Source organism: Taudactylus pleione, unplaced genomic scaffold (assembly GCF_031769625.1).
Source record: "Taudactylus pleione unplaced genomic scaffold, aTauple2 ptg000040l, whole genome shotgun sequence".
Classification (NCBI taxonomy): domain Eukaryota; kingdom Metazoa; phylum Chordata; class Amphibia; order Anura; family Myobatrachidae; genus Taudactylus; species Taudactylus pleione.
Genome location: NW_028284442.1, coordinates 7831211 through 7847535, shown reverse-complemented (window position 1 = coordinate 7847535; position 16325 = coordinate 7831211). Strand labels below are relative to the sequence as shown.

The 16325-nt window shown below is 41.2% G+C and overlaps 1 protein-coding gene across 7 annotated transcripts in view; it reads left to right on the top strand.

The window, feature by feature from the left end:
• PPFIA2 (PPFI scaffold protein A2) overlaps positions 1 to 16325 on the top strand; it is a 452695-nt gene that overhangs the window by 403781 nt on the left and 32589 nt on the right. For all 7 annotated transcript variants that reach the window (XM_088454381.1, XM_088454383.1, XM_088454384.1 and 4 more), the window contains 3 exons: positions 9116 to 9197; positions 10710 to 10910; positions 15287 to 15349. In XM_088454381.1, the coding sequence (XP_088310507.1) occupies positions 9116 to 9197; positions 10710 to 10910; positions 15287 to 15349 (346 nt within the window). The remainder of the gene's footprint in view (positions 1 to 9115; positions 9198 to 10709; positions 10911 to 15286; positions 15350 to 16325) is intronic.

Sequence of the window (16325 nt, the reverse complement as noted above, 5' to 3'; positions counted from 1 at the left end):
CATATTCATCCCCAAATAACACTTTATCTGCGCTCATCACTATGTGCCCTGCACAAATTTGAACAAGGCCTTAAAACAAGATAGCGTTGTTCTAAAACAAAAGCTTATATCAGCAGATAATGGTGGGAAAAGGGTCACAACAATTACCATTAACTGTACTGGTTACATTGATGTGTTACTGTGTCTTAGAAAAATTACATGCTTATTGGTAAATCAGTGCTGTCCACATGGTGGCACACTACAGTGATTTTTTTTTTGTTTGCATTAACCATGTATGCTGACTTCATCCACAGATGACTAAGGGCCTGATTAACAGTTAACAGAATTACGTTATTTAACCGAGCTTTGTCGTACAACGCAGCATCGGACAATCTGCGAGAACTGTAGGGTCACGCAAGTCAGTCGGCGCAGATGCGAGAAAACGGCCAGGAAGTCTCCATCAGCCGACCAAGATCCTGTTACCCTTCCCCCCCCCCCCATACCTCCATTTTGGGAAACTGAGGCCATCGCCGCCCCCTCCCTTCCACAGATGGCAGCAGACTGTCAATCACTGACGAGTCTGCTACCGATCGGCGTGCGATCACGTGCGCAGTACAAGTCGGGCACCTGCGCAGAATTCCCGACCATCAGGAATCTACATTCAGTACACTGTTGATTAAGAGTCTAAAACATTTTGTAAGTATAATTTGGCTCACAGGCACATATTTGTAACTCATCTGCAATCTTTATGTAAATATTTGGACTTTGTTGGGTTAATTTATTTTTAGAGGACTAAGCCAACATCTTAAGTTGAAGTCTTTTGACTCTACAAACAGGAGTCAGAGATTTTTATACCTCAATATTACTGCAAAAGTCTTCCAGGAGCACAGTCCTAATTATTTAGAGCTGCAATGTGGCTGAAAGTTTCTCTTAACCCTCTTTAGAATAAATAAGATCTATGATTACAAATGCAGTACAATACAGAATTATGTTTTTAAGTATGCAGTGAGTGCGGTCCCCTCATCATATATTCAAACTTGGCAAATTGTAAAATTATGAAAATATTTGTTATGACATCACTAAGAGCGGTTGAACAGAAGGGGGAAGGGGGGGTGCATTCTCCATGGACTCCCCTCTCACCGGAGCATGTCACAATGAGGCTCTGGCACTATGCCAGAGTCTCCTGCACCATTTTCCAGTGATTTCAGTACTGCGCATGAACAGAGCTTCAAGAAAATGGCACCCGTTCCATTTTCTTAGTGATTTGTGCTGCGCTGACTGCTAGGTAAGTATCGTGTGGGCCCCTCTGAAGCCAGGGGCTTGTGTGCACCGGAGTATGATATGCCTGTGAGTTTCACATTGATCTATTTTCTCTGGTTATCTCTGACATCATGTTTTAGAAGAACGAAAATAGGCTGTAATCTAAAGAGTACTGAGAATGTAATTATATCAATCTCAGATTAATGCAGATAATTCCACACAGACGATAATTAATTCTGCTGTCTTTAAATCAGAAAACCCCTTAACTACTGTATGTTTCTCTGCTAGCTGCGGCTATTGCAATGTAATTAGTTTAACTGCTATATACACAAAGTAATGAAATATAAAATTCCATAGTCTGTTATATGACAAGACTCCTTATCTTTATACTAGATAGTATCTCAAATTTAAAAATGTTTATTTGTTTTATCTCCAGATGTTAACATATATGATGGGCAGTTTATGATGCCATTCAGCGTTAGAATGCTGCTTTTTCAGAGGCTTTTTGGTGAAGCTCGCTATTGACATAATTTGAAACCTTGAATTATTAAGTAGATTTGTCAAGTTGTTTAAAGGAATTCTGGAATCATCGTTTGGGTTTTAATATCTGAAATAACAGATTTTTTTATTACAATAATGTATGTTGGTATAATCGATACATATACTGTAGCCCTCGTATGTAAATTTTAAATTGTTAAAGGTTGCATTTTGTGAACACTGTGGGATCCATGAATGCTAATAAAGAGGTGAAACTTTAATTTGAGTACATTACAGATTACAGTCCATCAATATGTCCTCAGGACTGCTGGCCTAGTCTTTCTTCCCATATCTCAGGAGTTGAATTCTGTGCCTTTCTCTCCTCCCTCCACCAGCTCTCTCGAACCTATCCCCTCTCACCTACTCTCTCACCTAATACCTCAAATCGAATGGTCACTTCACTGTACTGATCTTCCCCAATCTCAGAACTGAGTTGTGCACCACTCCCTGCTTTTACAAATCTTCCACTCTGTTGGCGTCTGTGACACATATAAATAAAAGATAATAACTGCAACCATAATGAATCAAAAAAGGGTGGTGAAATAGAAGTGATATTCCAAAATGATTGAAGATTATCCAGCATAGTTTATTTAGTTGCTATTTTATTTGAAATGTACTGTGTGATCTACATGTGCTGTTGAGTTTTAAATTGCACAAGTAGCTTCCTGTTGCTTTGTGAAAGCTCTCAGCACAGGCTTCCATTCTGTGATTCTTTTTCTCAAAAGCATTTATAAGCTTAATTTTTAAGAACCAGGATTTACATAGTAAATACTTTCCATGTATTTGCAATGGAAATGAATTAGACATATTTCAAAATAAAATGTAATAAAGGGGTCTATATGAACTGTGAGTTTGAAATACGCCACTCAGTACTCACGTGCCTCACTTTCCAAAAGCCAGCGGATTTTCCCAAAATGATTATCTAATCTGATTAACCAACATTTCACTCCGCAGGCTAGTGAAATCTTTCATGCTCTTTCTAGCATTTATAAAAGCATGTGGAGGCAAGAAGAAGCTGCCATTTGCTTTTTGACACTGCTCCTGGCTGCTCTGATCTAGATATCAACCTGCTGGTATTTGGAGATTGGTAATATCAATCAGTGCACCAATAGAGCACACTTGTTTAAATAGAATAGCTTCTAGTTTTAGTACAAAGGACACACAAACAAGTAGCTCACACACACAAAACCCAATGTACCAAGCAATTTTGCTAACCCAGGAACCGCTTGGTTGGTGGGTACACATGGTCCCAGGTCCTGCTGTAGAACACCATACAGTTGGTAAATGGCTGCTGAGGATACACGATAACATTTTATCACCTGATCATCACTTCGACCAATCAAGAAAATATCTGGTACGATGCAGACGCTTTAACACAATATATTATCAACTTTTACCACACCCCTGGAGAAGTTGTGTTTATGATGAAATGCTTTGGTGGCACTTGTTGCTGGACTGAGAAAGCTACTCTCATATACACTAAGAGTTTGCACCATTTTGTGGGGTGATGTGGATGGGCTGTTTCAAAACGATTACAGTTTAAGTTCAGTCACATATATTCAAGTGATTTTAAGCAAGAGTGTTTCAATCAACTTTTTAAAAAAAATTTATTCAACATGTCACATCCTACATATTGAATGGCCTTGGGCCTCTTTTGTTGGTGCAAGGGTTTATTTGCTACAGATGAGCTAAATCTGAGATAGCTTTGGAAACAAGTGGTTTTTAGAATGAATTAAACAATCTGAGAAATCGACTAAGGAGATTGGTGCAAAGGAGCAATGTTAAAGTATATTCATATAGGCAGTTTGTCAAGAAAAATAAATGCATGCACAATTTAAGAGAATTGTATCCAATGAAAGAAGCTTTGAGACTTACGACACAATATCCACCCTCTTGGTGTTTGTATTGTCTGTTATTTATTGCAGGTCCTAAGGGGCAGGGACCTGCCAAGAGGAGTAGCTTCTATGTTGAAACATATTAATAGTTGGAGTCGTTGTTTTTTTTAATGTACTTACTGGGAAGTGCAGAGTAAGAGTCTTTGAGAGAAAAAAAATTTCACCTATTTACGTTTTTCCATCATCAATGCCATACTGTTTGATGTAGGCACATACATAAGTACACAATACTGGACATTTATGATACATCTACTGCAGATTATATTGTTGAAAGCCGTAGTAAAACCAGATAATTGTATTATCAAAAATTTCAATGGGATTATAGAGATTAAGTTTACGCTTCAGTTTTTGGAAGTATTTTGTCAGAACATTTTCCAGCAAATGTATTCCACTGGCACATGAATTTCCCTGCAATACTCCATATTCCTGGCATTGGATGAAAAGCAAATGATTATAATCTTTATTATTAAACTATTAGCTTGAAAAACATAATAGGTAAACCAAATAAATATTATGCAGTCATTGGCTGTTACCAACATTGCCATTCATTGTTAATTAAGGTTTTTTATTTAAATATATCATAAACAAATAATACATTTTTAATTGCTGGATTTTTTACAATGCATGTTCCCACAGTAGATAATTCATTATTTCATATAGCTGGCTTTCTTATGCTTCTACAAAATGATCAAAACATATAGGGGGAGATGTACTAAGCCTTGGATAGTGATAAAGTAAAGAGAGAGTAAAGTACGAGCCAATTGGCTCCTAACTGCCATGTTACAGGCTGTATTTGAAAATGATAGGAACTGATTGCTTGGTACTTTATCTCTCACCAATTTATCACTCTCAAAGGATTAGTACATCTACCTCATAGTAAATTCAGGCCATGATGTAATATCCTCCTTCGATAAGTAATGTGTGTGCAAGTATTAGAGTCTTTTTATCTTTATATTAAAGCTACTGTATATGTGACAGAGCATATCGGGGTAATGAGGCTGAGGGGATCTAATGCAGTATTGGGCAACAGTCGGCCCTAGGGTTGCTTTCAGCCTTCCTAGTCTTTACCTTCTTCCCCCAGGTCCTTCCTGCTTTATTATCAGATTTGTTTATTACAGCTTATAACACTTGCCTGCTGATGTTATTACATATAATTTTATTTTTTATTTGATTAACTGTATTTTTTTAACTTATTACTGAGATTAGGGACAATGTGTCACCCTTTTGAAGGTTAGAGGGTGCCTGAAGTGTGTCATGTTGCCTATTGTCTAGAGAATACCTATTTTACATAGTTGTTATATTCTATATTGCAGTTTGATCATATTGAATTATATATACGTAACTATGTATGTGTGTGTATCAATGTAATAATTTCATATGCTCTGACCCACCTCTGAGTGCGCAGGCCATGGAGCGCACCCCAACGACTCCCGTTGCCAGGGTGATGGGGCAGACCTAGGATAGGAGCAGAGCGTAGGATGTCGTGGGGGGTTTGTTGGTAGACCGAGTGTGGACAGGACAGTGGGGCAGATGTATGAAGCTCTGGGAAGTGATAAAGTGGAGAGTGATAAACGACCAAACACTCAGCTCCATACTGTAATTTTTCATACACAGCCTGTAACGTGACAGTTGGGAGCTGAGTGGCTGGTGGTCTATCACTCTGCACTTTATCACTTTCCAGAGCTTCATACATCTGCCCCACGGTGTAGTGGGGGCAAGGATGGACAGAGCGCGGGGGTAGACTGAAGTGACTTGGCGTATGCTGGGTCTTTTTACTAGTATTATATATATAATAATTGGAGCACAAAATTTGGAGATGTTATTCTTAATTTGGTTGTTTTCTGATCCTTATTTTTATTAATTAATAAATCTGAATGTAGCTATTTAATTATCCATAATAAGTACCAGTTTGTGGCTAATACTATATATATGAGTAAGAAATAATTGGAACTTTAGGAGACAAAGAATGACCAAATGTAGTTCCCAATGACAGTGAAAGATTTGAATACTACTCCATGAATATAACATTACTATGTTGGTACATATTGATAAATGGAGCCCTCAAACAAGAAAGGTGACCATAAATCAGCACTGACCTACTGAATAACTAACACACAAGACAAATAAAGTAATTCAAAATACTTCTGCATTACAATAGCCACACACACTTTCTCCATCACCATCTACAGTTGTTATCCATACCCTATGTATCAAGTATACTCTGAGGTGTGGAGTGTTCACTTAGACCACTATGACCTTCTATTCCATTACATTGTGTGTCATATATTTGTATTGTTCCCCTTAATGTACAGTGCTGAGTTTTATATTGAAGTTTTATAAATAAAGGATAATAATAATAATAATAATAATATACCAACGGTCCGTCTTTGCAGAGTTTTGTAGAGCCTTATAAATTATGATGATGATGATGATAAATTGTCAAAAAACTGTGGCCCAACATATCTGGGGCTTGTGACAAGTTCTAAAGTATTATAGTTTCCTTTTACTAACATCCAACATAGAAAGCAATTCTACTTTTTAGCACTTTAGTTGTGAAGCTTGTTAAAAGATATGATACAGTTATACCCGCACTCTTGGGCAAGTATGCTGGAAGTCAAGTAGTAAAAAAAAGGAGCATTGGTTTGGCATACTAAAGAGTGACACAATACAGTTAGTAATATAAGAATTACAACCTAACTCCAGGGCCAATAGCCAAGGGGGCAGATGTATGAAGCTCTGGGAAGTGATAAAGTGGAGAGTGATAAACGACCAACCAATCAGCTCCTAACTGTCATGTTACAGGTTGTGGCCCGTATTCAGTTACCTGGAAAAAGTCGGAATCCGCGAAAAAGTATAGCCGATTGCAATTTTCACCAGGCGGAAACTAATCTCCGTATTCAATTGCAAACACTTTTCGCGTACGTGAAAACGCAATGCAATGTAATAGGCGAAAAAGATTTGCCTCTGAATAGGTGGAGAAAAAAGTGCAATACGCTATATTGGGGTGCAAAGGTGAGGAAACCACTCAGCACCCTTTCACAGCTCCCCAAAGGATAACTGCATCAAAAAAACTCAAAAAAATAAAAATTAGGAACCCCCCAAAAAGCACTTTGAAAATGGGGGTGAAAAAAGTGCAAAGTGGGGGTACAATCTTAAAAACTAGCTAAATAGACTATTGGGGGGTCTGCAAGTATGGGTGAGGTAATTGTTTGATTGCAGGTGTTTGCTGAAGGTGCGTTTTTTACCTTTCTTATAACTTCACTTTAGCGCCTTTCAAATATGCTTGCACCCATTTTCAAGTACCCCAAATTTGACAGGACTACTTATATTCTCTTAAAAATACCGCTTTATGCCATTCTTCACCACTTGTGCAAAGACGCTAATTAGTGGCAAATGTGCGAACTTAAGTACCCCAAACTGTTTCATTAGGGCTAATTGGGCACTACTACATTGATCTCCAATGGTTCCACATCTCTTTGGGGGGTTCAGACTGATTTTCCCAATCTGACACCACTTTTCACTTATTCTGACTTAGCGTGTCTCCGTTTTCGCGTCTTTTGGAATTGAATAGGGTGAATCATGGGTACGCGCATGATAAGTTTCAGCGGTTAAAATACACGCCTACTGGAGTTTTCATCGGGTACGCAAAACTAATTGAATACGGGCCTGTGTTTGAAAAATTACAGTTAGGCGCTGATTGGTAGGTAGTTTATCACTCTCCAATTTATCACTTTATACATCTGCCCCAAGATCTGAAAGTACTGTACGTTTTGCCATTGTGGAGGTTTGCCGAATTGTTAATGGTTGCCTTCATGTCATACTGACAGTATCAAACTCAAGGGATTACAGATGTGTCCAAATACATCTATACATGCGCCACACATAATGCGGGAACGCTGTGTGACTCAGTAGCACTGAGCGTCTTTTCGTGTGACTTTTTACTTTCAAATGCGTCTTATTCACATAGCGATGTGAATATTTAGCACAAGCAACTTCTGTTTAAAATAATATGCTGCATGCCTATGTTCTGTGTGTGCAACTGCGGATGTATCTGCATGCGAAATGCTACGTTTACAGTGTTACAGCCACTGACACTGTAATGTAGCATTTCACATGCAGTTACACCCGCAGTCACACATAGAATATAAACATGCTGCATATCATTTTAATCAACAGAAGCTGCTTGTGCTAACTATTCACATTATCATCCCAATCAATAAGACGCATTTGGAACTAAAAAGTTGCACTAAAAGACGCTCAGCGCTACCGAGTCACGCCACGGCATGGTGCAACAAGAAGGGTTGTTTAGCGCACAAGGAGGCTAGGTGTATTTGGACACATCTGTAGTAGTGCTGTATTCTGAGAAGGTGCCCTGTGACTCCCTCATTGGACCACAAGTATTTCATCCAAACACCACTTATACTTTCACAGACCCAACTCTAATCATACAAAAATATAAAATCATTACCCTCTGCTTGCTCACATTGTGTCACAAAATAATAGATGGCTTTCATATCCTCCAGATCCTTGAAGTTATTTCACATGATATTTTGGTATGTTATAACTGAAAAATATTTCATAGATAAATTATATTTTCATGAAAAACGATTCATGTAATAAACTCGAATACTTGACCCGGGATGTAGTCATGAAGCTGACGGTCTAAATGCCGACTGCCGGCTTCCCGACTGTCTAATCCCGGCAAAGTACTAATGACAGGCGTCGGGTAATCCCGGCGCCTGTCATTAGACCTACGCTGGGAGACTGACGCCCGGCATACCGAACGAAGGTAAGCCGGACGCATACAGCCGTGGGTGGGGTACCCGTACCCTCCCCACCCCCGGGAGACTTAGGTTTAGGCTGCGTAGACGGGGGGGGGTTAGGTTTAGGCACTTAGAGGGGTGGTTAGGGTTGGGCACTTAAAGGGGAGGTTAGGGTTAGGCACTCGGGAGGGGGGGGGGGAGGTTAGGGTTAGGCACCCCTAAGGGATGGTTAGGGGGGAAAGTAGGGTTAGTATACTTACCTTATTAGCGAATGGGATCTTCACCTCTGCCGGGCTTCCGCTGAGGCCGGTGGTATTACCTACTACACCCCTTGACCCAGATCCTAACACTTTTGGCAATAGATTTCCACATGGAATGTGTCCTAAATGTAGATCATAATTTCATACAATGCAACATCATATAAATCTATGTAATACACAAAGGGGTACATTTACTAAAGTGAGAGTTTTTAGAAGTGGAGATGTTGCCCATAGCAACCAATCAGATCCTACTTAATATTTAACTAGCGTATTCTAGGAGATAATGGCTAGAATCTGATTGGTTGCTATGGGCAACAGCTTCACTCTCACATTAGAAAATGTACCCCAAAGTGTTGTTTAAATAAGGAGATAACTGTAGCTGCTGAGTTTGATGTACTTCACACTTGTCTCTGGTTTCTAGACATGAACTTCTAGAGGAGGCCAGAAGAAAAGGGCTACCGTTTGCACAGTGGGATGGGCCCACAGTGGTGTCGTGGCTTGAGGTAAGGCTTAGTAACAATTCTACCTTCTTGCCAGATAATATTCTTTTCCAGTGCGTTTTTAATGGTTACATTCCCATGCTACTGAGGACATATAATGGATTACACTTAAAAACAGATGAAAACTAGTTTGTGTATTTAGACATAGCCCTAAAATGTTACACAGTATACCCTTCTTTCTGTATTTTATTTATTTTTTCAACAATAACACAGTTTAGAGAATCAGATCCTATGTCAAAGCTGAATATTAGTGTGTTGCTCCATTAATGGCATGGCCCAATATGCAGCTAAAATAACAGGTGGATAATTTATTAAAAGTTCTATTTTGCCCTAGTCCTATAGCTATATACATTACTATAAGGCACTAGTCATGCTAATCATATGATCGTGCCCAAACACTGACTGCAATTCTGATTTTTGTGTGTTGTGTGTAAGATGTTATACCAAGGGTGGGCAATTAGCAGCCCGCCAGCTGCTGATGAACTGCACATCCCAGCATGTCATGCAACAGTTTTAGAAATGGGCAAATAGCAAGACTGTGGCAGGGCATGCTGAAATGTGTAGTTCTCCAACAGCTGGGGAGCCAAAAATTGTCCACCCCTGTTATACTATAGTATCGTGTTACAAACACTATTTGAGGTGATTTCTACTAGAAATGTAACTAATTATAAAGTACTGAACTGTGATAGCACTTTATAGTATATAGGGCTAGGTGTATCAAGCCTTGGAGAGAGATAAAGTGGATGGAGAGAAAATACCAACCAATCAGCTCCTAACTGTCATTTTACAGGCTGTGTTAAAAATGACAGGAGCTGATTGGTAGATTTTATCTCTCTCCAATGTATGATACACATACCCAATAGTACCATGTCATCTCAGTGATTGTTTGCATGGAAGCACGGTTAAGCCAGTACCTAGGAATTCCTTAAAATGTTGTAAGTATAACACCTTACATCTACCACGCTTAAGCTGTGCAGGACAGTCTAAGGAAATGGTGAGCATTGGACGGCAACAGGGAAACAATCCCTAAAACATGTTACCCCCGTTTTGTGGAAGTGCCAATGCCAGGGTCTGTGACTTCCGAAGCAGATTTCCTGGCCCCGGCAGAGGACATTCCCGTTGCCCAGTAAACTTAGACTTACTCAGATGGGCGATGGTGATCAAATGCTGCATCTTCAGATGCAACACTCGGATCTGCGGTGTGGACAGAAGGCATCTTTTACACACACACACTTATAGTGCAGCACACCTTCAAAACTTGGGTTGTAGAATAGAAAACATAACACAAAGCAAACATTCTCTGACCCCAGCAGACCTCACTACAAAACCAATGATTTAAGGGTCTCTCTATGGTTGTGCATAGGTGAATTGTTTCACAACTGACCAAATTGACAGATGAAAATATTAACTCTTTATCTAAATGTAAAAATTCTTAGCACAGGTAATAATTGCAAAAATAAGAAACCTATTTTAAATCTTGTGTCACATTAGTTATTTTGCCTCTTTTTTTACTAGTTATGGCTGGGAATGCCAGCCTGGTATGTTGCAGCTTGTCGTGCCAATGTTAAAAGTGGTGCCATCATGTCTGCATTGTCAGACACTGAAATACAGAGAGAAATCGGGATCAGTAACCCCTTGCATCGATTGAAACTACGCCTTGCTATTCAGGAGATGGTCTCCCTTACCAGTCCATCAGCCCCTCCAACATCAAGAACTGTAAGTCTGTTTCCTCTTCGCTCAATGAGTCCCAATGAGCATACATACATAGACCAATGAAATAGACCTATTCCACACATACAATGTCACTCATGTTTATGTTCACACACAGGTCTGTTTTTGCTAGTTAACAATTCAGGGACATTACAGTGATATATTTACCTTCATTCTGTCATGCATCTTAGGCAGAACTGCTGTACAGGTCTGGCATGGTGAACCTGCCATACTGCACTATCACTATCTAAGAGATATGTCATAAATAGCTGGAGTGGTTAGTGGTCTAGGTAACCTGGTGCGACATATCCTTACATGCCTTATTCTGCCTCTTTGTTACTGTCTCCCATTTTTAGCGATATATCAGACTCATGGTTGCTTGTAGCACAAGCTAGCAATTACTGGCAGGGCTGAATTAAGCCTCTGGGGGGCCTGGGACACTTAAGACTTGGGGGCCCTCCCCACTTTGTCACCCCACCCCCCCATTGTGCCCACCACCTGCCTCCTCCTCCTGCACTTCCATGAGGCAGAAGCAACAGTGCAGGTCCTGAACCAACAATGAAAAGATGGCTGCATGTACTCCTAAATCACATATACAAAAAATGGAAAATATAAAAAATATGCTATATAATATGAAGCTACAATACGCACCAGTACTAATAAAATCACAAGTGATTACATAATTAATAAAACCAACAGGGTTCCTGATAATGGGATGTAGTCAGCATCCCGGTGTGCGGGATGCCGATGGTCGGACTCGAAACAGCGTCGGGAGCCCGGAACCAGAATCCTCGCCGGCATCTGAAGGAAAGTATTGGGGATTAGGGGGAGGGTTAGGCTTAGGCACCAGGCAAGGGGAGGTTAGTGTTAGGCACTTAGACGGGAGATTAGGGTTAGGCACTAAGGGGTGAGGTTAGGGTTAGGCACCAGGGAGGGTTAGGGTTAGGCACTAAGGGGTGAGGTTAGGGTTAGGCACCAGGGAGGGTTAGGATTAGGCACTAAGGGGTGGGGTTAGGCACCAGGGAGTTTAGGGTTAGGCACTAAGGGGTGAAGTTAGGGTTAGGCACCAGGGAGGGTTAGGGTTAGGCACAAAGGGGTGGGGTTAAGCACCAGGGAGGTCAGGGTTAGTCACTAAGGGGTGAGGTTAGGGTTAGGCACCAGGGAGGGTTAGGGTTAGGCACTAAGGGGTGAGGTTAGGGTTAGGCACCAGGGAGGGTTAGGCACAAAGGGGTGAGGTTAGGGTTAGGCACCAGGGAGGGTTAGGGTTAGGCACTAAGGGGTGGGGTTAGGCATCAGGGAGGTTAGGGTTAGGCACTAAGGGGTGAGGTTAGGGTTAGGCACCAGGGAGGGTTAGAGGTTACTCTTACCTTACTTACCTAAGGGTGTCGGGACTCTGACTGTTGGGATGCCATTGTCTGTATTCTGACCAGCGGCATCCCGACAAGCGGGATCCCATACCCAACCCCTGATAACAGCAATGGCAATATGTAACTAAACGTTGGCTGATATAAAATAGAACCAGCAAGATTAGTGCTACTTTTTTAATTGAGTTAAGTGCCTAAGATCCTATCTGCTCACAGTCCACAGTTAGATCTAGAGATGCCTGCTCTTGCCCAGGTGTAGTTGTACAGTGGTATGCTGCAAGTGCTGCTTCTTAAGTGGTGAGATGCTGGCTGGAGAAGAGGCCACAGCAGTAGTTGGAGTGCCTGGGGAGATGGAAGCCACCTGCTCAGTTGGAAATATCACCATGCGGTGATGCGCTGGTGGTGTCGCTTATGATGGTATGCAGGCAACGTTGCCTAGGTATTACAGATGAGCCCCTTGAGAGGAAGCTCCAAGCTGTATGGAGAATGTACAGCTCCGGCTTGGAGCTTCTTTGCTTCACTGTGTTTGGGAGCTCAAATGCTGTATGGCAAGCATGCAGTTCTGGAATAAAATAGCCAATGCTGCAGCTAGCAAGATGAGCGGATTGCAGATAGAATGAAGCTCCTTATAGAACTTCCAGAGACATTTATGGATCCTACCTGCACCTGCTCTGGCAGTGCGGGGACAGATCCTGCTCTTCTGCTGCCACACTGCTGCATGGATAGCTTCTGCTGGCGACGAGCTGAATCGTCTCCCAACAGCCGTATCAGAGCACTGGCCGGGGGGCCTTCGGGTACTCACCCCCTTTGCACCACGTCCCCCTTAATCTGGCTCTACAGTGTTGGACTTGAGCACGAAGCGCCCACTGGGAGAATGCAGCGGTAGGGGACCATGCTTATGTGGTGGGGTGTGGCCAGATGCCACAGAGGCTTGGCAAAGCATTAGAGAGGACATAGAATGCAGACAACATGGCTACTTGAGTGCATGGTTTTGACCCATTTACAAATATATATAGTAAATACTGAGGGCAGAATTTACGAAGCAGCGGCTTCTGTAAATTCTGCACCCAGCGTGCTTTACACTGACTCCGAGTGCTTTAAACACACTCCGAGTGCCATTTAAAATATTCATCTGCAACCCGCCGGGAAGCAGCGGCTTACAGAAGCAGCTGCTTCATAAATTCTGCCCTGAGAGTTCATGCAGTATAATCAGTCTAACCCTAACCCCCCCCTTCCCCTAGCCTGGCCTTAACTTCCCGGGGGTGCCTAACCCTAAATCCCCCCGGGAGCCCCTAACCTAACCCTCCCCACCCCGCGGCTGTCCGCGCCCGGCGCCTGGCTTACCTTCGATCGTTAAGGTGGGTGTCGGGCTCCCGGCATAGGTCTAATGACAGGCGTCAGGATTTTGACACCTGTCATTAGGCACTTGCCGGGATTATGGTCGGGATTACATCCGTCTGCTTCCCGACTGCTTCCCTTAGAATGATGTGTTCCCGGCCGACAGGCCTACATATCGCACCTTGAGCAATGTTCAATGACATGCTGCATTTAGCAGCATGGCTTTGTACATGATATCTTCTGATTTAATGTGGAGGAAAACCAACCAGAAGATACCGTAAACGACTTACGGGAGCGCGCCATTGCCGATACACACTGAATGATCTAAACGATTTGTCGATCCAATTTGCCTGGAAATTACATATCGTGAAGATATTGTTCTAGTGTAGGTGTGGGCAATAGGCGGCCTCCCAGCTGTTGTAGCATGCACTGTTTGGTATTTGCCCTTGCTAAAACTGTTGCAAGGCATGCTGGTATTTGTAGTTCAACAGCTGGAGCTTATTGCCCACTCCTGTTCTAGTGTGTACCCAGCCTTAGGTTTCCCTGATAATCAAGTTTGGGAAACACTGCTTTACAGTATGGTATAGCCTGTTGGCGAAAGAGTCTAAAAAAACAAACTTTCTGTACAGTATAAAACATAGTTTTCTCATATAAATAACATAAGTGGCCCAGAAAAGTTTAAAAACCCCATACTACATACATAACAGTAGGAGACAGAACTGAGCTGCATAAGTACACATTCTACCACCTCATGATAAGACAGCGGTCTCTTGTTGCTGGCAGCTGCTCTCTGGTATCTCTGATCCTGTATGCTGATTCAGCTGATCCACACATACAGCTGTCTTCTGTCACTTCTACTGCTATTGTGGTCCTGATTATAGCTGCTGACTGGCCATAGCCAGGGGGTTTCAGGGCAACCGGACGCCCCCCCATGTGATTTTGTGTTTGTGGGCCAGTCTGACCCTGCTGGTAGCAGATACACGTATGTAGAGATACGGTAATTCGCCAAGCTGAAGGACCCAGGCTTTTTGTGGTCACAGGTTCAGGCCAACCCACTTGTGAACACTGTGACACACGTTATTATCTCTCCCTAAATTGGTCACAATACTGAACCCCTGTTGTTTCAGTTTTATAAGATAATCTCTCTTGTAGTGTTTATTTTTGTGTATAAAACCTTAGCACACTTTCAAGACGGGTAATATTCAAAGTGACCTTGTTGGCATTACCCTTCAATATCTGCTTTTATATAGTGACGGTTAACTTACATATAGGTGTACATATGCAGATTATGTATTTTTATTACATACAATACAAATGACCCCAAGCAAACCAGAGCATTTCATTTAAATATTTTTCTGTTGAGTACAAACTTGAAACACAAATGAGATCATTAATATTTTTGTACAGTATACATGCTTGAGAATATCTGTAATGCTGAGCATTAATTTGATTTTACGGAGCCATATGTTGTCATATCTGAAATTGCATAAAAAATTTCCTTTACTAGATTTCTGTTCTTAGCAGTTGTGGGGACTGTGGGGCACCTATGACACAGCCGGTGTATATATTTGCTGATTGTGATGTTATAACACTATTAACTTACAGTGGTGCTGACTTTCTTCTTTAATGCTGCTTACCTAATGTGGATCCCCCCTGCTCTCCCATGGGTCCTCTCATTAGCCGTCCGGTAATGTATGGGTTACCCATGAGGAAATGGAAAATCTTACAGCTCCTGCCAAAACGGTTAGTCACCACTTATCATGTGTTTCTAATCATGTGTTTATATATAATAAGGCGTCTGAGCTCTGACCCTTACTGTAGTATACCTGGCTTAGACACCTGTATATTCCCAATGCCACTGAAATACAATACCTGGCAATCTGATGACTTTTGCACTGGAATTATAGCCACAGCTATACATGTGGCTGGTGATCTATATTGCAGTCCCATTCAGTATATTAAGCACAATGTAAAAAATGTTTCTTTAAATTAGAGGTGTGCGCCAACCCCTGTGTTTTAGTTTTGGTTTTGGATCCAGATTCATCTTTGTGTTTTGATTTTGTGAAACCACCCCCACATGTTTTGGTTTTTGATCTATATTGTTTTAATAATAAATACAAAAAGAGCTACAAAATACAAAAACAGCAAATTCAAAACCCGAGTTCGATGCTTAAATCAGAGTTCTAAACCGTGGGAAGATCTGAACCGGGACTTGGTTCGATACGGAACCCCTAAATTCGGTTGTTGGCTGTTCTCTGAGAACCAGACCTTCACATCTCTACTTTAAATACACACCTATCATACGTCTAATGCAATTTTATGTCATTGTGCTTTGACACATGTAAAGTTATTTGATCTGCTTTAAAACTAAATATCTAAAAGGAATATAATCTTATCACATTAAATCAGATCTTTGTTATATATTGGAGTCCAATCTTACAATAATTATACAATTGCAGCAAAAATATTGTGTAACCACTCTGAAACAATTTAAATATTACATTTTTCCTAGGAAAATGAATAGATTGCTCTACTAAAGACATAACAATATAAAATATTTGCATCTTCACATAACACGAGTTCAATTAATTCATCTGGCAGGCAGTGTCAAGCAAAATCCTACAGCAAATACCCTATCTTCATGCAACATATAACATTACAGTAGTTATCCCAAAGCACCTCACATTATACCCTGAGCCATTTGGAAATATTTACTACG